This window comes from Tiliqua scincoides, chromosome 10 (assembly GCF_035046505.1).
Source record: "Tiliqua scincoides isolate rTilSci1 chromosome 10, rTilSci1.hap2, whole genome shotgun sequence".
NCBI classification, from domain to species: Eukaryota; Metazoa; Chordata; class Lepidosauria; order Squamata; family Scincidae; genus Tiliqua; species Tiliqua scincoides.
In genome coordinates this window covers 2,956,927-2,979,624 of record NC_089830.1, presented here as the reverse complement: position 1 = coordinate 2,979,624, position 22,698 = coordinate 2,956,927, and the positions used below count along the sequence as shown (strand labels likewise).

General features: G+C 50.7%; 2 protein-coding genes across 3 annotated transcripts in view; both read left to right on the top strand.

Annotated features, from left to right (window-relative positions):
• LOC136661206 (angiopoietin-2-like) overlaps window positions 1-3,097 on the top strand; it is a 31,196-nt gene extending 28,099 nt beyond the window's left edge. The window contains exon 9 of the mRNA XM_066638255.1: window positions 1,695-3,097. Within this exon, the coding sequence (XP_066494352.1) occupies window positions 1,695-1,864 (170 nt within the window). The 3' untranslated portion in view covers window positions 1,865-3,097. The remainder of the gene's footprint in view (window positions 1-1,694) is intronic.
• A 5,377-nt stretch (window positions 3,098-8,474) lies between these two features.
• The window catches only part of LOC136661433 (uncharacterized), a 27,312-nt gene continuing 13,088 nt past the window's right edge, over window positions 8,475-22,698 (top strand). The window contains exons 1-8 of one of the 2 annotated variants that reach the window (XM_066638690.1): window positions 8,475-8,504; window positions 10,859-11,010; window positions 13,102-13,262; window positions 14,332-14,491; window positions 16,095-16,265; window positions 18,880-18,971; window positions 20,482-20,639; window positions 22,580-22,683. In XM_066638690.1, the coding sequence (XP_066494787.1) occupies window positions 10,861-11,010; window positions 13,102-13,262; window positions 14,332-14,491; window positions 16,095-16,265; window positions 18,880-18,971; window positions 20,482-20,639; window positions 22,580-22,683 (996 nt within the window). In that variant the 5' untranslated portion in view covers window positions 8,475-8,504; window positions 10,859-10,860. Of the gene's footprint in view, window positions 8,505-8,625; window positions 8,740-10,858; window positions 11,011-13,101; window positions 13,263-14,331; window positions 14,492-16,094; window positions 16,266-18,879; window positions 18,972-20,481; window positions 20,640-22,579; window positions 22,684-22,698 lie in introns of those variants that run through there. The other variant, XM_066638688.1, reaches the window with a different exon arrangement.

Sequence of the window (22,698 nt, the reverse complement as noted above, 5' to 3'; positions counted from 1 at the left end):
TTTTCAACCTCTTCATAAACGACCTGGAGACAGGGTTGAGCAGTGAGGTGGTAAAGTTTGCAGACGACACCAAACTTTTCCGAGCGGTGAAGACCAGAAGTGATTGTGAGGAGCTCCAGAAGGATCTCTCCAGACTGGCAGAATGGGCAGCAAAATGGCAGATGCACTTCAATGTCAGTATACATTACATACATTACATACAGTATACATTACATACAGTATACAATGCCCCATACACATTGGGGCAAAAAATCAAAACTTCACATATAGGCTGATGGGTTCTGAGCTGTCTGTGACAGATCAGGAGAGAGATCGTGGGGTGGTGGTGGACAGGTCGATGAAAGTGTCGACCTAGTGTGCAGTGGCAGTAAAGAAGGCCAATTCTATGCTTGGGATCATTAGGAAAGGTATTGAGAACAAAGCGGCTAATATTATAATGCCGTTGTACAAATCGATGGTAAGGCCACACCTGGAGTATTGTGTCCAGTTCTGGTCGCCACATCTCAAAAAGGACATAGTGGAAATGGAAAAGGTGCAAAAGAGAGCAACTAAGATGATTACTGGGCTGGGGCACCTTCATTATGAGGAAAGGCTACGGCATTTGGGCCTCTTCAGCCTAGAAAAGAGGCGCCTGAGGGGGGACATGATTGAGACATACAAAATTATGCAGGGGAAGGATAAAGTGGATAGAGAGATGGTCTTTACACTCTCACATAACACCAGAACCAGGGGACATCCACTAAAATTGAGTGTTGGGAGAGTTAGGACAGACAAAAGAAAATATTTTTTTCTCAGCGTGTGGTTGGTCTGTGGAACTCCTTGCCACAGGATGTGGTGATGGTGTCTGGCCTGGATACCTTTAAAAGGGGATTGGACAAGTTTCTGGAGGAAAAATCCATTACGGGTTATAAGCCATGATATGTATGTGCCACCTCCTCATTTTAGAAATGGGCTATGTCAGAATGCCAGATGCAAGGGAGGGCACCAGGATGAGGTCTCTTGTTATCTGGTGTGCCCCCTGGGGCATTTGGTGGGCCGCTGGGAGATACAGGAAGCTGGACTAGATGGGCCTATGGCCTGATCCAGTGGGGCTGTTCTTATGTTCTTAAAGAGCCAGGATAGTGTTGTGGTTCTGGAGTTAGACTTGGAAGATCCAAATTCAAGTCCCTGCTCAGCCACAAAGCTTCCTGGTTGACTTTGGGCCAGTCACCGTCTCCCAGCCTTATCTACCTCAAAGGGTTGTTGTGAGGACAAAAGGAGGCAAAGAACCATGTATACCACTCTGAGCTACTTGGAGGGAGATATACAAATGTGCAAAAATAAAACACACGAACAAATCAATGGAAGTTTGGGCAACCAGCAGACAGCTACCTGGCAGTCCCCAGATTGTGAATTACCCTGTCTGAAGAGAGTCACTAAATCTGGCATTTGGCCACAAAGATCACCTGGTAGAGCAGCCCCACCTATCTCCCCCCAGGCAGGGCTGGGAAAGAACCTTGTCTAATGCCCTAGGGAGCTGTTGCCAGTCAGAGCTGCTAATGCTGAGTGAGATGAAACAAGGCCTGACTCAGCAAGAGGCCGCTCTCTGTGCGCATTCCAAACAGGAATTTAGAGGAAGAGTAGTTTGGAGAGCAGGTTGAGTGCAATGCCCTGAACGTTCTCTATTCCTTCTTTTCTCTCCCCTCCACACCCAGGCTGGTGGTATGAAGCTTGTGGACCCTCCAACCTGAACGGTGTGTATTACTCCCCCAGCCCCACCGTGAGCAGGTACAACGGTATGAAGTGGCACTACTGGAAGGGCCCCAATCACAGTCTCCAGATGACCACCATGATGATCCGCCCTTCGAATTTCCATGAGGAGTGAATGAGCTTGTTGCAGACTGGTGCGTGGCTGAAAGGGGAGGACTGGGTGGTGGGCGCCGGCACTTTCAGCAGAGACCCAAAATGCAGCACAGCTGCTCCCTTCGAACTCTTGCAAGCTACGCCAGTGCAAGCACCCCTAGGTCACCGGGGGCCCTGGGCAATGCCTTTGCCTAGGCCACCAGGGGTCTTGGGCAACACCTTAGCCTGGGCTCCCGTGTTGCCCCCTGGTGGCACTTTGGGACTAAGAAGATCATCAGCGCTGCAATTCACATGGCCGGCTGCACAAGGTTCTGGCACAGGGTGAGCATCACACATCTTGAGGGGACCGTGGGTATTTCACGTCACTGCGCAAACACGGGACTTGTTCTTCTCCCATTGAATTCAGCATCCTGAGACTGGGTGCACTGGAGCTTTAACTGAAAACACACACACACACACACAAATTAAAAGTATGTAGCATTTGTGCCTGCAGAGATGCGCTTGGGAAAATCTGAGTTAGGCTTTCTAAACCCTCCCAGGCCAAAGGAGGAGCCGTCCAGGCAGGTGGGTTCCATCTCCACCAGCACCACAAATTTTGCAGACAAACAAATAGGCCCAAACATGCTTAATTTGCACAACTCAGAGGAGGAAGAGAAACAGTCACCATTTGCTTTGGCTCCTCCAGTGGGTTTTAATCACTTTTGCACTTGTCATGCCCAGATGTCACCTGCCACAGAAACGTCTTGGTCCCTGAACGTTCTAGGAAATGTCCCCTGGACTGTTGCGGACGGATGAAGACCAAAGTTGAAAAAAAAATGCAGCTGTGTCTTGTATCAGGCTTATTTTTGCTAATTATTGTTGGCTGATAAACATGTTGACCTGGCATACAACAAAATGGTGCTACTTCCAAGTGGATTTATAGAATCATAGAGTTGGAACGGGCCTAATAGGTTATCTCGTCCAGCCCCCCAGATTCGGGAACCTGATGGGGTAAGAATATCAGCCCTGCTGGATCAGGTCAAGCCAGAGCTACTCCTGTACACCTCCTTTCTCCCCTCCAGAAGTGATGTCCTACCACCTTTCCTCCAGTCAACTTCAACAACCTTTAATGGCATCACACATAATAAATATACAATCACAAATATAAAACCACAGTAAAGGTACACAAGAACGAAACCATGAAGAAATAGTTTGCTCAAATACACCAGTCAGGGCTGCCTTAAACTGTTAGAAATAAAAACTTTTGCAACAAGAATTGTAGTTTCTTGCGAAAAGTCATATAAAAGAAATGCTGTGAGAAGGTTGGGGGGACCAGAATAACTAGAAAGAACAGGGCCCAGAATAGAGCAGCGAAGCTTACTAAACACAGGACAAACGCAAAGAAAATGAATGACAGAATCAGGCTCTCTGCCGCAATGATTGCAACGCCTTTGGTCAAAAGGTACCCGAGAATAAGGACCGCTCAGCACTGCAGAGGGGAAAATATTTAGCCCGGCTAGTATGAAAGCCCTCCTCTCAAGGGGATTTGTAAGAAACTGAAAATAAGAATAGCCATTGGCAAAAGAGGGGAAAATTCCAAAGTAAATGGGGGAGCTCACCCGGTTCAAGTTAGAGGATAGCCATAGATGTTCAGATTCCCAAAGTCTTTCGTAAATGAGGGATAGCGCCTGATTAAAATTACAATTAAAAAGAGAGTCTAAAAGAATGCCTATAGAGGCTAATTTAGATATACAATGCTCAGACCAGGAGTCCTCCAGTCATATGTCCAAATGGCACCCCCCCTTAGATTTGTCAACTTAAGCTGTCATCCCATCTTACTCATCAGAAACAAACACCTCTCTGCATGGCCAATCAGATGCCCCAAGGAACCATGGCTCTCTCCCACCTTTGTGGCCCCACAACAGCTGTTCAGTGGGATGTTGCAACTGACCGTGGAAATTCCATTTCGTCACTGTGACTGACAGCCAAGGCTGGCCTACGCATGAGGCCAGGTGAAGGAGGTGCTTTTGGGGGTGGCGAACTGGCATGGGGTATCCTGCACTCTGCCCCTGTGTCCCGTTAACCTCCTCCATTGGACCACGATCCATTTTACCTGCCACCCCCTGGATCAGGGGTGCTCACACTTTTTTGGCTCGAGAGCTACTTTGAAACCCAGCAAGGCCCAGAGATCTACCAGAGTTTTTTTTACAATGTTCGCGCCATCATAACATGTAACATTTATGTGTACAATGTATGTTGGTGTACCTTGAGCCCCACTGAGTATAACAGGACTTACTCCTGAGTAGACATGCCTAGGATTAGGCTGTGAGGCTGCAATCCTAGCCACACTTACCTGGGAGTAAGCCCCATTGAGTACAATGGGCTTTACTCCCGGCATTTCCTCCCAGAGGCACCTGAAGGGGGGGGGGGGTCGGCACTCCATGATCTACTCATTTTGCCTCGCGATCTACCGGTAGATCGCAATCCACCTATTGAGCACCCCTGCCCTGGATGCTCTCCTTGCTTGCTTTCCTTTAAGGAGCACTGACTGGCAGCCTCCAATTCCTCCTCCAGCGCTGCGGAGAGGCTGGAGGAGGAGGTGGGTTCCAGGAAGCACCCCTCAAATGGGCTGGGTGGGAGGAGCCTAGGAGGCGAAACTGTCCTGAAGAAGTGCTGGATGCAGGCGGAGGAGGCAGCGTCAGCGAGGACGAGGGTGACGACAGAGATGGAGGTGGCAGGGCACATGCCCAAGCCCATGAGATGGCAAAAGAGAGGTGGAAAATTTGGGCAGGGCTTCGGCATCCATTCCTGGTTGGGCTGGGTCTGCCAATAACCAGTGACAAGCCAATTTACTAGGAATGTGTCTGCTCTCATCTTATCTAAGGCCATCTAAACGAGCAGCTGTCACCAAGTCTTGTGACGGATTCCAAAGGTTACACAAGGTGTGAAGAGGTATTTTATCTAGGTACTTTCTCCTGAAGATCTTTGGCATGCCTGACACATAATGCTGAACCCCTTTCTCTTTCTCCCTCTGCCCCTCCCAGGCCTTGCCTTTTTGCCCTTTGTTTTTCCTCCCCTCCAGTGGTTTGCCTCCTTCTGTTTCTGTCAGAAACTTGTCCCCTGGAACTTCAGATAGACTCTCACCTGTCACTGCAGCAGCTCACCTCCATCTCCTCCTCCAGGAAGCGGGGGATGTTGAGGAAAGGAGATCAGTAGGCAAGCACACCAGTCGCAGGGGCCAAGGCCTTGCCAGACCAAAACACTCCTGGGGAGTTTTCATTTGGGTAAACTGGATTTTGCTCCTGGGTTTCCTTCCTAACACCTTGCTGTGATTCAAGGAAGGTAACAGTGAGTGAAATCGACTTTCAGTGGGGCCTCGTTTTCCAACTTGCACAGCGTGTTAATATCATCCCAGTTTGCTGTTTAAAAAACAAGGGGAAAACGAGATACATTCGACTCAGTAAAGGTGTGAGCATTTGTTTCAGGAGCGTGGGCCAAATAAAAGACATCAGATTAGGGATTGTGGTAATCTTCATCTGGTAACCACCAAGCTCTGAGTAAGCGTCGACGATGGGAACTGACTTTCCATTCCCTGACTCCATTGCCCCTACTTGCTGGGGCTCAAGATTGCCAGAGAAGTTTCTTCCAGGACAGAGCAGTAGAGTTATTGAGAACAAAGGTATTAAGAACAAAATGGCTAATATTATAATGCCATTGTACAAATCTATGGTAAGGCCACACCTGGAGTATTGTGTCCAGTTCTGGTCACCGCATCTCAAAAAAGACATAGTGGAAATGGAAAAGGTGCAAAAGAGAGCAACTAAGATGATTATGAGGCTGAGGCACCTTCCTTATGAGGAAAGGCTACGGCGTTTGGGCCTCTTCAGCCTAGAAAAGAGACGCCTGAGGGGGGACATGATTGAGACATACAAAATTATGCAGGGGATGGACAGAGTGGATAGGGAGATGCTCTTTACACTCTCACATAACACCAGAACCAGGGGACATCCGCTAAAATCGAGTGTTGGGAGAGTTAGAACAGACAAGAGAAAATATTTCTTTACTCAGCTAGTGGTTGGTCTGTGGAACTCCTTGCCACAGGATGTGGTGACGGCATCTGGCCTGGACGCCTTTAAAAGGGGATTGGACAAGTTTCTGGAGGAAAAATCCATTACGGGGTACAAACCATGATGTGTATGCGCAACCTCCTGATTTTAGAAATGGGCTATGTCAGAATGCCAGATGCAAGGGGGGGCACCAGGATGAGGTTTCTTGTTATCTGGTGTGCTCCCTGGGGCATTTGGTGGGCCGCTGTGAAATACAGGAAGCTGGACTAGATGGGCCTATGGCCTGATCCAGTGGGGCTGTTCTTATGTTCTTATGAGTTGGCTTCCTTATCCACAGGGGTTCAGTTCTGGAACACCACGCAGGTAATAAATTCCACAGATCATCAAGTCCTGTTAAGAAAACGACACTAATATGCAGAATTTTAGGAGGTCTGGTCTAGAGGGTAGAGCCTCCGTTCACTTGAAGATAACATCAGAAGGTCGCCAGTTCGAGGACACCGGCAGCTCTCTGAACAGCTGAGAATGGCAAGACCTTGAAGCAGCTGACAAGCCCAGCTAAGTGATTCCACCTACTCTTGGTGTGAGCAAGAAGCATCTTGGCTGCCCTCCATGTGAGAGATGGAGCTGCTTGTCAGCCTGCGTGGGAGAACTGGAGGCCAGAAGTGAGACCAAACCAGGAAGATCCATTCTGAAGTGTTGTTGGTTCTTGAAAGAGAGAACCTTTATGATTGTAAAAATCCTCTTGAGGGATTTAGAAACACCTGCCTATGTAAACCGCCTTGAATAAAGTCAGAGGAGTAATCCGATGAGCAGAAAGGCGGTATATAATACCAAGTTGTTGTTGTTGTTGTTGTTGTTGTTGTTATTAATTTGCGTAAATTTAAGGAAACTGCATAAATTTGTGCAAATTGCATACATTGCCTAACATTGTGTACACTGACATACAGAAACAGCCCAAGGGCCAAATCCTATCCAGTTTTCCAGCGCTGGTGAAGCCGTGCCAATAGGGCATGTGCTGCATCCTGCTGTAGAGGGGCAGTCATGGAGGCATTCCCATGGGAACACTTGTTCCCTTTCCTCAGGGCTGCATTGCGGCTGCACCGGCATTGGAAAGTTGGATAGGATTGAGCCCTATGACTCCATTTCTCAAACTGTGGGTCATTTCTTCATTTCTGGTGGGTCCCACAGAGTGTCCAGTGAAAACATGGGTGATGGGTGGATCAGATAAGAGAAGGCTGATGGAAAGATGAGATAACTCCTTGCCTCCATCCCTGAGGTTGTTCAAAAATCAGATCGCTGCTAACTGCCCTGCAAAGAGCTGAGCTCCTGCAGTTTGCCAGCTTGTGTGAATATAGAGAGATCAATATTTGAGTGTCTTTTTTCTGGTGTGTTTTTCTCCAGATCTGTTCATGACGGGTAGTGGGGGGTAAGTGAAGAGGAGACAGGTAATGGGGGGCTTGGGTCACATAACCAAGCCCCTCAAGCCTTGAGGCTATTCATTTGGGCTGCCTCATTAGGAGAAACGGATCAAGTTTTTTTTGCAAATAAACAAGATGTTGCTTGTACATAAATAAAATATTATTTCTTTCTAGATCACCTTTTTTAGAGTCTTCCTACGAAGACTAACTTCCTAACTTCCTCGTAGTTAGGTCCTGATTGAGTCTCATTTTAAATAGCGGGTCCCGGCACTAGAAAGTTTGGGAACCTCTGACCTAAAACGTATGCAAATTACCGTTTGACAGCCCAATCCTATCCACACTTTCCCGGGAGTAAGTCCCATTGACTCTAATGGGACTTACTTCTGAGTAGACAGGCATAGGATTGGGCTGTGAGGCATTTGTGCAATTCCAAGGTTTGAACACTGTGACTTCATTTTTGCACTGCTATGTCATCCCTCCTTGTGCCTTCCTCTAGGGCTGTGCTATGATGCAGGTGACATATATGTGATACTTTAATGCAGTGGTTCCCAACCTTTAGGAGCCTGAGGACCACTGAGACAAACATTGGAATTATCGTGGGCCATATGCAACCCCCTCCATCCCCACCACACAAAAAAACACAATTCAATTTGGTAGCCCATGGGGGAGTGCTCAGCAAGACACTAGAAATGTCAGTTGAGGGGGGGGGGGGTCCATTCTCTGTCCTCTAGTGGTACCATGGGGTAGCATCTTGCAGAGTGAGCGCTCCTCCACAGACTACCAGAGAGGGTGGAGAATGGGCTATCTACAGCCACAGCTGACACTTCAGTGGTCCTTGGGGGAGTGCTCACTTGGAGAGACCCTGGAAATGATCAAAGTTTTTTTTTCTTTCTCCTGAGACTTCATGGACCACTTCTCAGGGTTTCATGGACCACCTGTGGTCCCTGGACCACAGGTTGGGGACCACTACTTTAATGAAGCGAGACAACAGGAAGGGTGCCCAGACCGCCTGCGCCTGCGAACAGCGGTTGGCTGTCTTCCTTCACCAGCCACCTGGCTCTGGAAAACACCTTTTCCCCCATCAGCAGTTTACCTGCCCTCACCTGTCGCCAGGTGAGCTCCGGGGAGCGAGAGGTTCTCGCGCCCTCTGGCGGGGGCTGCGGGCAGGGCAGGCTGGAGCGGAGAGCCGCAGCACCAGGTGGAGCCTCCGCGACTCGTCCTGGAGGGGTGGGGGGTGCCGGGCCCGGGGGTCCCAAGGGAGGGGGCGAGGGGCCGGGGCGTTGCAAGGAGCGTGCGCTGGGGGCGGGCCGCGCCGGGCACCCTCGTGATGCTGCCCGTGTTGCAATCTGGCCCGAGTAGGAGGCGGGGGCATTGGCTGGCTCCCTCCCTCTGCGGCGGTGCAGCAGCGAGGCTGGCGGCCGGGCGGGCGGCAGGTAAGGGATCGGGGCCAGATCCGGCCGGCGCGGAGCGGGAGGGGCGCGCCAGGGGTCGCGGCCGGGCTACGGGGGGCAGCCAGCCCGGCCGCTTGCAGGGGTCCCCTCCGAGCTCCAGAACGCCCTTCCCCGGGGAAGAGGGGCGGCTCGCCCAGGCTTGGTGCCTCCTGGGTGGGGGGTCCAGGCGGGCAGGACCTCCGGGAGGAATGGAATCAGGGGGTACCAAGTTTCTCTTGGGCCCCTTTGCAAAAGGGGAGGGGGTGGAGACCAGAAGGGGGGCAGGGAGAGGCCAACAGGGTGGGGAAGAGGGGGGAGGCAACTGGGAAAGTCCTTGGAACCGGGTCTACCCACCCAGGTGGCACTGGCAGCTGCTATTTCTTTACCCAGCGTGTCATTAGTCTGTGGAACTCCTGGCCACAGGACGCAGTGATGGCATCTTGCCTACATGCTTAAAGAGGGGATTGGACAAATTTATGTCAGAAAACTTCATCACAGGTTACAAGGCATGCTAGGTATGTGCAAGGTAGAGGTAGGCTACCTCTGATTGCCCAATGCAGGGAAGGGCACCAGGACGCAGGTTGTGTCTGTTGTCTAGTGTGTTCCCTGAAGCAGCTGGTGGGCCACTGTGAGATACAGGAAGCTGGACAAGATGGGCCTTTGGCCTGATCCAGCGGGGCTCTTCTTATGTTTATATGAGACAGTCATCGGGAAAACCAAATGCGTTTGGGCACATTTGGGCCTCTTCAGCCTAGAAAAGAGGCGCCTGAGGGGGGACATGATTGAGACATACAAAATGATGCAGGGGATGGACAGAGTGGATAGGGAGATGCTCTTTACACTCTCACATAATACCAGAACCAGGGGACATCCACTAAAATTGAGTGTTGGGAGAGTTAGGACAGACAAAAGAAAATATTTCTTTACTCAGCGTGTGGTTGGTCTGTGGAACTCCTTGCCACAGGATGTGGTGACGGCATCTGGCCTGGACGCCTTTAAAAGGGGATTGGACAAGTTTCTGGAGGAAAAATCCACCACGGGTTACAAGCCATGATGTGCATGTGCAACCTCCTGATTTTAGAAATGGGCTATGTCAGAATGCCAGATGCAGGTCTCTTGTGATCTGGTGTGCTCCCTGGGGCATTTGTTGGGCTGCTGTGAGATATAGGAAGCTGGACTAGATGGGCCTATGGCCTGATCCAGTGGGGCTGTTCTTATGTTCTTATGCTCCTCAGTCTCTCTAAAATCTTTCAAGTATAGAAAAATCATTGCAGAAAATGAGCATCATCAGGTTTAGGCTCCCACCAGAATGGAAAGTGTCCTGTACGGACCAAAACTTGCCTCTGCAGCAGCCGTAGTCCGGAGTAACGATACGCTGTGTGAAGTGTCCTTGCAGATTAGGCTGAGAGGCGATGACTGGCCTGGACATAGAGTAAGCATCACAGAGCCTGATGTTCTGTGCGCTGCCCTGTCCAGGCTGGGTGGGGGCCCAGTTCTGCAAGTTGCAGCGCCCATTCGATGCTCTAAGCATCCCCTGTGCTTCCCCTGGGGCAAGAGAGAGGCATGGCAACACCTGTGGTTTTTCCATAAATGGGCTGCCATTCTGCACCCGTTTACCGATGAGCCAACATGCATGGGATCTGGCTCCCATCATATTTTTGTTAAGCATCCCTAAGGTTAAAAAAAACAACACCTCTGCTCACCACAGTCTTAAGTGACACGCGCTGTCCTTAAAAGCCACTTCGGCTAGTGCTGCCCATCCCAATATCCCGTGGCCAAGAATTCCACAGAGTAATGATAGGCTGTGTGAAGTGTCCTTGCAGATTAGGCTGAGAGGCGATGACTGGCCTGGATGTAGAGTAAGCGTCACAGCCATTAAGAGCCTGGTGTTCTGAGCGCTGCCCCATCCAGGCTGGGTGAGGGCCCAGTTCTGCAGTGCGCTGACACACGCCATGAGAACACAGGGTGGGCAGAATGAAGTTGGACATGATTGCGTGAATGGGGCCTGGGCTGACCTCCATCAGCCAAAGTGCCATTCAGGAAGGAGGCGCTGCCCCGCAGAAATGTTCTTCCTGAGGTGACCTAACCGTACTCCACTGTGTTCTCTCTTTTGTGCTGAAAGCTATGGTCTCGCTCCGTGCTGTCGCCACCCTGCTGATCTTGGTCGGGCTTAGCCAGGGGGAGAATCTCCCTTTCAGAGACCCCACTCTACCTTGGGAGGAGCGGCTAGATGACCTCATGTCTCGACTGACACTGGAGGAGATGGTGCTGCAGGTACGAGATGTCCTTTGAACCAGCTGGCCATGGGTTGGAAGGGACTGAGGATCCAAACTTGGGGTGAGAAGCCAGTTTGACAGTAAGGACAGGGGGCCCCTGCCAGACAGGACCTCTGAGGTCAACCTCTGGCTTCCCACTGGGGTGACCATGGATGCCCCGGGACACATATGGCACACTTTAGGTGCGTATTAGAATATGCATGTTTGGCCAAGACCTTGAACTGATGGACCCACGAAAAAATGACCCACCAGAGGTCACCCAAAAAGAGGAGCTAAGGTTTACTAAGGCAGGGGTGCTCACACTTTTTTGGCTCGAGAACTACTTTGAAACCCAGCAAGGCCCGGAGATCTACCAGAGTTTTTTTACAATGTTCGTGCCATCATAACATATAACCTTATGTTGGTGGTGTACCTTTGCATAACCGCATGAGCCAATATTGCACAACACAACATAATTAACTATAAACATTTTTTGTAATTACTTGAGTTTACTTTGATGACTTGCACTGAAGTGAATCAGCCAAGGATGCATAGTCGGACAGTAGCTGCTGACAGCCAGCCTCAAGCACACTTCCAAATGTTCATCAGTCATGGTGGAAAGGTACTTGAATGATCTTCATGTAGGAAAAGGCTGACTCACATAAATAAGTGGAGCCCTTCCTGCCTCAGGTGCTCTTATATCCCTGAGGGCCCTATTGCCTTCAAGTGGCTGCAGCTGTGCAGCACACTCTGCTGGATGCCCAGGCCTTACCCTTAAAGGGGCCACTGCTGACACCACATCTACCTCCTCACCAGATCTTCCTCGATTCCAATACAAGTGGGGGGGGGGGGGAAGCAGATCTCTATACAGACCAGTGCAAAAACAGGGGAAAGGTGTGGGGGAGGGAAGATCTCTATATAGACATCACAGCAAGACCAGTGCAAAACCCCTTGCACACAGAACCAACAGATGGAAGTTGGGGGGGGGGGGCAGATCTCCATGCATACCAGTGCAAAAACAGGGGAAAGGTAAGTCAGCCCCAGTAGAGTCAACGGGGCTCACTCCCAGGGATGCGTGGACTGGAGAGAAGCCTGCCAGCGGCTCCTTTCCAGGTCTACTCAGGAGTCAGCCCCAGTAGAGTCAACGGGGCTCACTCCCAGGGATGCATGGACGGGAGAGAAGCCTGCAATTGACTCATTTTGCCTCGCAATCGACCGGTCGATCGTGATCGACGTATTGAGCACCCCTGTACTAAGGGATAGATATGACAGCAGGGATAGAAAAGACAAGAAATCCAAACTATGTATAGTGGGCCCTCTGTGTCCATGGGGGATTGGTTCCAAGACTCCCCATGGATACCGAATGCCATGGATAATGTTATGGGGGGTGCTGTCACACCGGACGTGCCTTCCTGTTAGATCCAGGAGGTCCTCTGAGGCCCTCAGGCAGCAGGCCCTGCATCCACAGATATTCCAATGCACAGGTGCTGAGTCCATGGATAAGGAGGGCCACTGTAATCTAAAAGGAACAAGCTATCTCTAATGCACCCTGACATTTGCAGGGGTTACAGGCTTCACCATGTTCTTCTGTAAGAAGCCCTCAAGAAGGAAATGAAGGCACACAGCTCCCAACCTTGGTCAACCCCTAGAATTTCTTGTCCAGACAGAGATCCGCAGCCTTGGCATATGGAGGTTCCATAAATGGTTGGCAACCTTCAGTCTCGAAAGACTATGGTATAAGCCTACAGCATCTGGTATTCCCAGGCAGTCTCCCATCCAAGTGCTAACCAGGCCTGACCCTGCTTAGCTTCTGAGATCAGATGAGATCAGCCATGTGCAGGGTAACAGTTGCTGCTATAGCCATCATGACTATTAACCAGTGACAAGGCCTCTCTCCTTCTGTGAACATGTCTAATAGGAATCCCCTTTTGAAGCTGCATTAGTGAGTGGCTGTCCCCCTGTTCTTGTGGCAGTGAGTTCTGCCAACTATAATGATGCATCTTGTAATGCTGGAGGGTTGGAGGAATGCTTGGCGCAGCTGACCGTAGGAAAAGCTCAGAGGGGCTGTGCCCACCCACCGATTGAACCCGTGGCATCTCTCCTCCCACAGATGGCAAGAGGGGGCGCAAGGAAGAACGGACCGGCACCGTCTATTGAACGGCTGGGCATTGGGCCCTACAGCTGGAACACGGAGTGCCTGCGAGGGGATGTAGAGGCGTACGGCTGGGCAACCTCCTACCCCCAAGCTCTGGGCTTGGCTGCCTCCTTCAGGTACTGCTGCCAACAGAGAGGCCTGATACCCAACAGAGTGTGCCAAAGTGGCCACGTTTTCTCCCTTGCTTGCTTTTCTCGCAGCTCCCTGCAGAGTGATTCGCTCTGTGCTCACCCTCCGTGAGCCCCATTCTAGCCCTGGCTTCAATTTATGTGGGTGAAGCACCTCCTTGACGTCACCCCCCCCAAAAAAAAATACTGCTTTCAGCCTCTATCCCTCAATATTCAATATATTCGGGGGGGGGGTGTCATTAAACAGAGTGAAGTAACTTGCTAACTTTCTGACGGTTTTATGTATTTTTTATTTATTTTTCTCATGTTTATGCCGCCCTTCCTCCAAGGAGCTCAGGGTGATGTATGTGGTTCCTCCCCTCCTATTGTCCTTACAACAACCCTGTGAGGTTGGTGAGGCTGAGAGTGACCGGCCCAAGGTCACCCAGGAAGCTTCGTGGCTGAGTGGGGATTTGAACCTTGATCTTCCAGGTCTAAGTCCAACTCCCAAACCACTACACCACCCTGGCTGTCTTATTTAGCAGCTGATTTGCATTTGATCTGAGCTGCAGTTGTTTGGGAGGGCCTTCTTTGTGCTGCTCCCTGCAGCTGGAGAAGTGGCAGTGGAGGAGAACCCTTGTTGCAGATTATCTGGTTAGTTCCCCAGCTGGTCTCCATCATTGATTTGAACCTGGATCTTCCAGGTCTAACTCCAACTCCTGAACTGCTACACCCGTCCTGGCTGTAATCATGACTGGTGGCCTCTGTTCTGGCCCCTGAGCAAAGGTGGGCAGCGTTGCCCTTGCTCTGATTGGCTTCAGGATGACATGATGTCATAGTATAAGATCATTTGGAGTGAGGGCAATGCTGCCTTCCCTCGCTCAGGAACTTGGCAAGGAAATTGTAGCAGCTGCCTGCTGAGATGTTGGCAGATGGTGGCAGCAGAAAAGATAGTGGCAGGCAGGAGCTTTGGGGAAATTGTCACCACCCCCTACTGAGTTCTCACATTTCAAGCCACACATTATCTTAGGACCCCCAAAGGACCTTTCTGCCTTCAACTCCCTCTCTCTCCTAACAGCCCGGAGCTCATCTACCGTGTGGCAAACGCCACGGCCACAGAGGTGCGTGCCAAACACAACATCTTTACCTCCCTGGGTGACTACCGCGACCACACGGGCCTGAGTTGCTTCAGCCCTGTCCTCAACATCATGAGGCACCCGCTGTGGGGCCGGAATCAGGTATTGCTAATGGGTTGAGCAGAAGGGGGGTTGCTATGGTTGGGCTAGGAGGCTTCAGGAAGGGGCTGAGCATTAGTGGACAAATGCAGGTTTTAATGGATATCAAGTGAGCATCTCTGACCAAATATTTCACCCCCATAATCAGGCATAGACGACCAGTTTGATCTGCCTGCTTGCTCCTATGTTTATTCTGTACACAATGAGCTTTTTCTATACAGTGTGCGCGCTTATTATTATTGTTAATATTAATGCTAATATTAATATTATTAGTCATCACAGCCCACCTGTTGGTGCCTGGTGTTTTTTAAATATTAAGGCGTTCCCAGGGACCTAGGATATTTAGAGGTATTTCTGTAAAATGTGTGCCATTAATGCTACTTTTTGGTAATTATATTTACACCGAAAGTGTGCAGGTCTTTTTCCATGCTTTTCAGTCTGGCGCCTAAGAGCCCAGTCCGATCCAGTTTTCCAGTGCCGGTGCTGCTGGGCCAATAGGGCATGCGCTGCATTTTGTGGTGGGGCAGCAGTCACAAAGGTCTTCTTAAAGTATGGGAACGTTTGTTCCTTTACTATGGGGCTGCAGTGTGGTTGCACTGGTGCTGGAAAATGGGATAGGATTGGGCCCTAAAGCACCTACTGCTGTTGGTATATTTTTCACCTTTCTCTGCTAAAGTTGCCCCATCTCAATCTGAGGATCTTTATACTTGTCTGTTTTTTCAAAGTCTTTGTCCTAAATTGGTTCATTCCCAGGTGTTGCCACATCTATGATCCAGACCAGGGGTGTCCAAACTTTTTGGCAGGAGAGCCACATCATCTTTCTGACACTGTGTCGGGGGCCGAATTAATTTACATTTCAAATGTGAATAAATTTACATAAATGAATATATTAGAGATGGAACTTGTATGAATGAATGAAGGTCTTACAATAGCTCAAGGCCTATAAAAGTCCTTGCACAAAGCAAGGCTAACCTTTCCTTCACTGCCATTGCTGCATCACAGACCTGAAACAGCAAGCAGTGGAGGGAACACTTGTCCCACAGCTCATACAAGAGGTCAAACAGTCATCTTCACACTGAGAGCAGTTGCGTCAGACCAGCATGGGCTCCAGCAAGTCTTCAGAGGGCCAGGTGCTCATTGGAGACTAGGGGCTCCCTGTGGGCCGGAATGTGAGTCCCTGAGGGCCGCAAGTGGCCCCCGGGCCGGGGTTTGGGCACCCCTGATCCAGACTGTTATTCCCACCAGTACTGTTAAATCTGGTGTGTTATGCACCAAACGTTTATCCATTTGGATGTGTTGTTATTCGACAACTCAGTGTGTTCAAAATCCACTTTACGTCCTGTTGTCCCTGGTCTTTGTAAAGAATTTACTGTGGATTTTGGAATGTGAATTGTGGGATTAGTGAAAATGTTATTCATATATCCAAATCCCAAATCTTATTTTCCATTGCCTTGGTGATGGCTGGCCCTCTCAGAAGGTTGCCATGTGACCAGAAAAAGCTGCATTAATCTGCTCCTGTGCTTTTAAAAGTCCCAGGTGCTGAGCGGAGGAGCAGGAGACAGTAGGATGGGAATGATGTCTGGCTGCCTCTCATTCCATCCCTTAGGAGACCTATGGGGAGGACCCCTTCTTGTCAGCAGAGCTGGCTGTGGCGTTTGTGACCGGGCTGCAGGGCGACCACCCCCGCTATGTCAAGGCCAGCGCTGGCTGCAAGCACTTTGATGTTCATGGAGGCCCCGAGAACATCCCCACATCCCGGTTATCCTTCGATGCCAAGGTCAGCAACATGGTTGTGACAGGTGACAGTGGGTGGAGCAGGGTGGCGCCCTAGCCCAGAGCTGGGGTGGAGGAGGCAGGTGACGATGACTCACCCCTGGATGCAGATGCCCAGCTTATCTTGCCACCCTCTTATTTTCATTCCTCCATCAGCCCCACAACCCTCCCCATGTCACTTACTTGGCTGCGGCCTCACACTTCCTTGCAGACCTTCTGTCCGAGCGGTAAGGAAGAGTAGTGATGTGTGGCAAAGTCAATGGCTGGGGAGACACTTGCTGTGGTGCTGCAAGGCATTCTGGAGAGAGAGCGACTAAGATGATTACGGGGCTGGGGCACCTTCCTTATGAGGAAAGGCTATGGCGTTTGGGCCTCGTCAGCCTAGAAAAGAGGCGCTTGAGGGGGGACATGATTGAGACATACAAAATTATGCAGGGGATGGACAGAGTGGATAGGGAGATGCTCTTTACACTCTCACATAATACCAGAACCAGGGGACATCCACTAAAATTGAGTGTTGGGCGGGTTAGGACAGACAAAAGAAAATATTTCTTTACTCAGGGCGTGGTTGGTCTGTGGAACTCTTTGCCACAGGATGTGGTGACGGCATCTGGCCTGGACGCCTTTAAAAGGGGATTGGACAAGTTTCTGGAGGAAAAATCCATTACGGGGTACAAGCCATGATGTGTATGCGCAACCTCCTCATTTTAGAAGTGGGCTATGTCAGAATGCCAGATGCAAGGGAGGGCACCAGGATGAGGTCTCTTGTTACCTGGTGTGCTCCCTGGGGCATTTGGTGAGCCGCTGTGAGATACAGGAAGCTGGGCCTATGGCCTGATCCAGTGGGGCTGTTCTTATGTTCTGAAACTACAATTCCCAGGAGGCCTTGCAGGTCTTCTTGTTATCTGGTGTGCTCCCTGGGGCATTTGGTGGGCCACTGTGAGATACAGGAAGCTGGACTAGATGGGCCTGTGGCCTGATCCGGTGGGGCTGTTCTTATATTCTTAACTACAATTCCCAGGAAGCCTTGCAGGTCCCTTGTTATCTGGTGTGCTCCCTGGGGCATTTGGTGGGCCGCTGTGAGATACAGGAAGCTGGACTAGATGGGCCTATGGCCTGATCCAGTGGAGCTGTTCTTATGTTCTTAATTAGAGGCGAGGCTGAGCTCATTGCAGCCACACTTCTCGTCTCTCCCTGTACAGGTTGGCTGTCAGTATCCGCTGGGAATGAGTTCCCAGATGCCCCGCGGATACCAAAACCCATGGATAATAGAATTGCGGTGTGTCCGGAAGTGCCTTCCGGTCAGATCTGAAGGTGTTCCGAGGCCCAGGGAGGCCACGTGCAGCCTCCCCATGCCTTAGAACGCTTTCCTCCCAAACGGTAGACTCTTCTGTTTGCATCCGGGAGGTACAGTGAATCCCTCCTGAACTGCATTGGGTCAAATCTGTGGGTCCTGAACCTGTGGATAAAGGGGGCCGAACTGTATAGTGACAGGTAATGTGCCTTTTACTATACAAGGAGAGGAGAGAGGTAGAGCAGCAGTGCGCTCTGATCAGTGTGCTCTGATTGCGCAACCACTCAGAAAGCAGACAATAAGTGCGTGGCTGTATGCAGCTGAGCTCTGCAAATCTGGCGGTTTTGACTATAAAAAAATGGTTGGAATCATACAGAAATGTCATTCAGAACACCCATCAGTGGAAATTATGATGATGATGATGATTATATTACTTTTCATAACAGCTCTTTTCCCTATAATTTGGCGGGGAGGCTCTGCTTGCCCTGAGCACACATCCCCAAGGAAAAGATGCTCCGTCCTGTCTGTGCTGCAGTGTTGCCCAGTCCTGAGGCCTTGAAAATAGCTCAGCGGGCCGCTCAGAGGCCAGGGTTTCCCACCGGTTGAGATCCACTCCTAAGGTCTTCAGATCCCTCTTGCAGATCCCTCTTGCAGATGTCCTTGTATCGCAGCTGTGGTCTACCTGTAGGGCGCTTTCCCTGCAGGAGTTCTCCTTAGAGGAGATCCTTTGGGATCTGGCCATCATCCATTCTCACGACATGACCGAGCCAACGCACTGTTAATAATAATTAAAGCCACAATCCTAACCCACATTCCAGCACCGACATAAGGGCAATGCAGCTTCAAGGTAAGGGAACAAACATTGCCTTACTTTGAGGAGGCCTCCATGAGTGCCCCCCAACTGCAGGATGCAGCAAACATCCCATTGATATAGCTATGCCAGTGCTGGAAAGTGGGTTATGATTCAGGCCTTCAGTACCCAGGCAAGCTACCCTGTGCATGTGTGGAAGTCACCCGAGTGCAGGCAGATCATTTTATTGTATCAGTGTGGGAAGACCCTGCGCGTGAGTGCAAGGTCCACAGCAACGGTGTCATGTTCCAGATTGCAGCAGAAGTCCACCTGGATTTGGGCAAGTTTGTAGTTTGGGGTAAGGCAGTTGAACCAGGGGCAGGCACACTTTCAAATCCGCTGCCCACATTCTATAGAAAAACAGAATTCAGCCCCATCTCTTTGATTTTTCCAGCCATGCTGTCTGCACCAGCCATGCTCGAAAGCAAGGGGGCAGCACGGCAAGAGGGAATGATGGTCTCTGCTTTGTGGCAGGTGGAAGAGCGTGACTGGCGCATGACCTTCCTGCCCCAGTTTGAGGCCTGTGCTCGTGCTGGAACCTTCAGCTTCATGTGCAGCTATAACAGGTATGTGCATCTGGATTCTTTCCATAACTTGAGGGGGGCCAGTGAGACTCTTGTGAGCTGGAATATATGCGACTGCTGGGATTTGTTTCAGGTTCATATGTGGGAGGGGGATGGAGGTGACAATAGAGCAAAAAGGGCTGAGACCCAGGAGATCCATCAAAACTCACATTTTTATGAGTTAAGAATGGGCTGGGGTGGGGTGGGGGGCATTTGTAAGGGAAGGTCATCAAGTAATTCATTGTTGGCAACCTTCAGTCTCGAAAGACTCTGGTATCGCGCTCTGAAAGGTGGTTCTGGAACAGCGTCTAGTGTGGCTGAAAAGGCCAATTCGGGAGTGACAATCCCTTCCACACTGGGAGCAAGTGCAGTCTGTGCCTGGTCTGTCTCCCTGGCTATGGGCCTTCCTTCTTTGCCTTTTAGCCTCAGACTGTTGGCCAAGTGTCTCTTCAAACTGGGAAAGGCCATGCTGCACAGCCTGCCTCCAAGCGGGCCGTTCAGAGGCCAGGGTTTCCCACTTGTTGAGGTCCATCCCTAAGGCCTTCAGATCCCTCTTGCAGATGTCCTTGTATCGCAGCTGTGGTCTACCTGTAGGGCGCTTTCCTTGCACGAGTTCTCCATAGAGGAGATCCTTTGGGATCCGGCCATCATCCATTCTCACGACATGACCGAGCCAACGCAGGCGTCTCTGTTTCAGCAGTGCATACATGCTGGGGATTCCAGCTCGTTCCAGGACTGTGTTGTTTGGAGCTTTGTCCTGCCAGGTGCCCCTAGATCAGGGGTGTCCAAAGTTTTTGGCAGGAGGGCCACATCATCTCTCTGACACTGCTTCAGGGGGCCGGGGAAAGAAAGAATTAATTTGCGTTTAAAATTTGAATAAATTTACATAAGTTTACATAACTGAATATATTAAAGATGAACTTCTATGATTGAATGAAGGTCTTGCAATAGCTCAAGGCCTATAAAAGGCCTTGCACAAAGCAAGGCTGGCCTTTCGTTTGCTGCCACTACTGCATCACAGACGTGAAACAGCAAGCAGTGGACTCATCCCACAGCTCACGCAAAGAGGTTAAACAGTTGCCTTCTCACTGAGAGCAGTTGTGTCAGGCCAGTGCGGGCTGCAACAAATCTCTGGAGGGCCAGAGGCTCATTGGAGACTGGGGGCTCCCTGAGGGCTGCATTGAGAGGCCTCGAGGGCCGCACGTGGCCCAGGGTCGGGCCCTGCCCTAGATCAATCCTCTCCACTCCTTTCCACACTTCCTCTTCCACACTGTTCCCATCTTCCTGTTTTAATTTAGAGAGGAACATCAGAGGTGGCCCAGTAGCTGGGGTTTGTGTTTGGCTTGCCTCTTCAGCTGCCTGGAGATCTGGGACCGGCTCTGGATGTGGGGTGGTCCGAAATACCTGCCCTGTGTGGCACGCACACTGTCTGATCTGCAAAGGTTTTGGGGCAGGAAATTGCAGCGGCTTTTCTGTTTTTCGGTCTGCTAACAGTTGCTGTTGCCCCTGGCAGGATCAACGGCGTTCCAGCGTGCGCGAACAAGAAACTGCTGACGGACATCCTGCGTGGAGAGTGGGGCTTCCAGGGCTACGTGGTGAGCGACGAGGGGGCCGTAGAGCTGATCATGGTCGGGCACCATTTCACCCCTAGCTTCCTAGATACAGCGATAGGTGAGTGAAATTCTTGGTCCAGCTTTGGCCGCTCCCCTGCAACCCAGTGTGGTGCTGATTCCTTTACTCAGCGTGAAATTAGTCTGTGGAACTCCTAGCCACAGGATGTCGTGATGGCATCTGAGCTGGATGCCTTTCAAAGGGGGATTGGAGAGATTTCTGGAAGAAAAGTTAATCACAAATTACAAGCTGTGATAGGTACGTGCAACCTCCTGGTTTCAGAAGTAGGCTGTCTCAGAATGCCAGATGCAAGGAGTGACCACAGGATGAAGCTATTTTTTTGTCTTGTGCACTATCTGGTGGGCCACTGTGAGATACAGGAAGCTGGACTAGATGGGCCTATGGCCTGATCCAGCGGGGCTCTTCTTATGTTCTTGTTTTGTCCATGAGGCTGTCTAGTCACTGCATTCTCCTGTTAGCCAACCGGGTTAGGATCCCACCTCTCTTTCCTCTTTATTCCAGGGACTGCTTTTCTGCCTGAAAGGCGGGTTGGAGAACCTGGATAGGGAAGCAGCTGCAATGGGCTTCCGTCCCAGCTCTGCTTTCTGGCGGGGTTGGTCCACTGCCTCCCAGCATGCAATGCGGTATACCAAATGCTGCCCCTCTCTTGCCCGACGCTGCATCAACCAACCACCCTCACCCCTCCTTCCCCTTCTCCCACTCCCTGAATTTGAATAGTGGAAGCGAAAGTGTAGGGGTGATGAGAGTGTTGGGCTAGAGCAGCAATTTGCAGTGTTTTTCTTCTCAAGGCACACTGACCTCTGTGGTCTTTGCCTCTTATGATGTCACTTCTGGGAGATGTGTCCAGGTTCTGCAACTCTGTTTTTAGGGCAACTGTCTATAGCAGGGGTGCCCAAACCCTGGCCCTGGGGCCACTTGCGGCCCTCAAGGCCTCTCAATGTGGCCGTCAGGGAGCCCCCAGTTTCTAATGAGTCTCTGGCCCTCTGGAGATTTGTTGGACCCCCACACTGGCCTGACACAGCTGCTCTCAGCGTGAGGGTGACTGTTTGACCATTTGCGTGAGCTGTGGGACGAGGGCTCCCTCCACTGCTTGTTGTTTCACATCTGTGATGCAGTAGCGGCAGCAAAGGAAAGGCCGGCCTGGCTTTGTGCAAGGCCTTTTATAGACCTTGAGCTATTGCAAGGCCTTCATTCATTCATATAAGCTCATCTTTAATATATTCATTTATGTAAACTTATGTAAATTTATTCAAATTTTAAATGTAAATTAATTATTTTCTTCCCCGGCCCCCGACACAGTGTCAGAGAGACGATGTGGCCCTCCTGCCAAAAACTTTGGACACCCCTGGTCTATAGTCACAAATGGTCTGTCCCTGTTCCTCCGTTGCCTCTGCCACAGAACCTGGAATAATTTTTCAGCCATTTCCATCTGCTGTGCTCCAAACTCCCGCAGCACACCAGTGTCTCCCTTTCCTCCACACTTCCTCTTCCACTCTGTTCCCCTCTTATTTTTCAAATTCAAGGAGCAGGAGAAGCAGCAATAGAGGTGGGTAAAGGCAGGCACCCCTGCCAGTCCATGCCTGCTTTAATTGACCTCACCAGTGAGCTGGCCCGGTGGCTAACACTGCTGACGAAAGGCTTCCGGTCCAAACTATCCCAACCTGAAGGCCTCATTCACTCAAGCAGTAGCAGTGGATGGGCTCCTCTGACAGCCCTGAGCTGGCAGTGGATTGAAGCTGGACCTTTGGAGCATCGTGAAAGAGAACAGACAGTCCCTGGTCTGTGGCATGGCAGATTTATTTTTTTTCACTATTAAGCGGTTGCCTGTTGGAACTGCTATCTGGAGCAGGCTTGTGCCTGGCCAGCTGAGGTTTTTCTGACAGGTGGCCAGACTGTCCTTGCAAGGAAGCTGCAGTGGAGGAGGGAGCTGCACTGAACTCCCCCTCTCACAACCGCCATCTCTCTCCTGTCCCCTGCAGCGAGCGTGAACGCCGGCTGCAACTTGGAACTCTCCTTTGGAATGAAGAGGAACGTCTTCACGTACATAGGCAAGGCTGTGGCCATGGGCAATATATCCTTGGAGGTGAGTGGTCCTGTG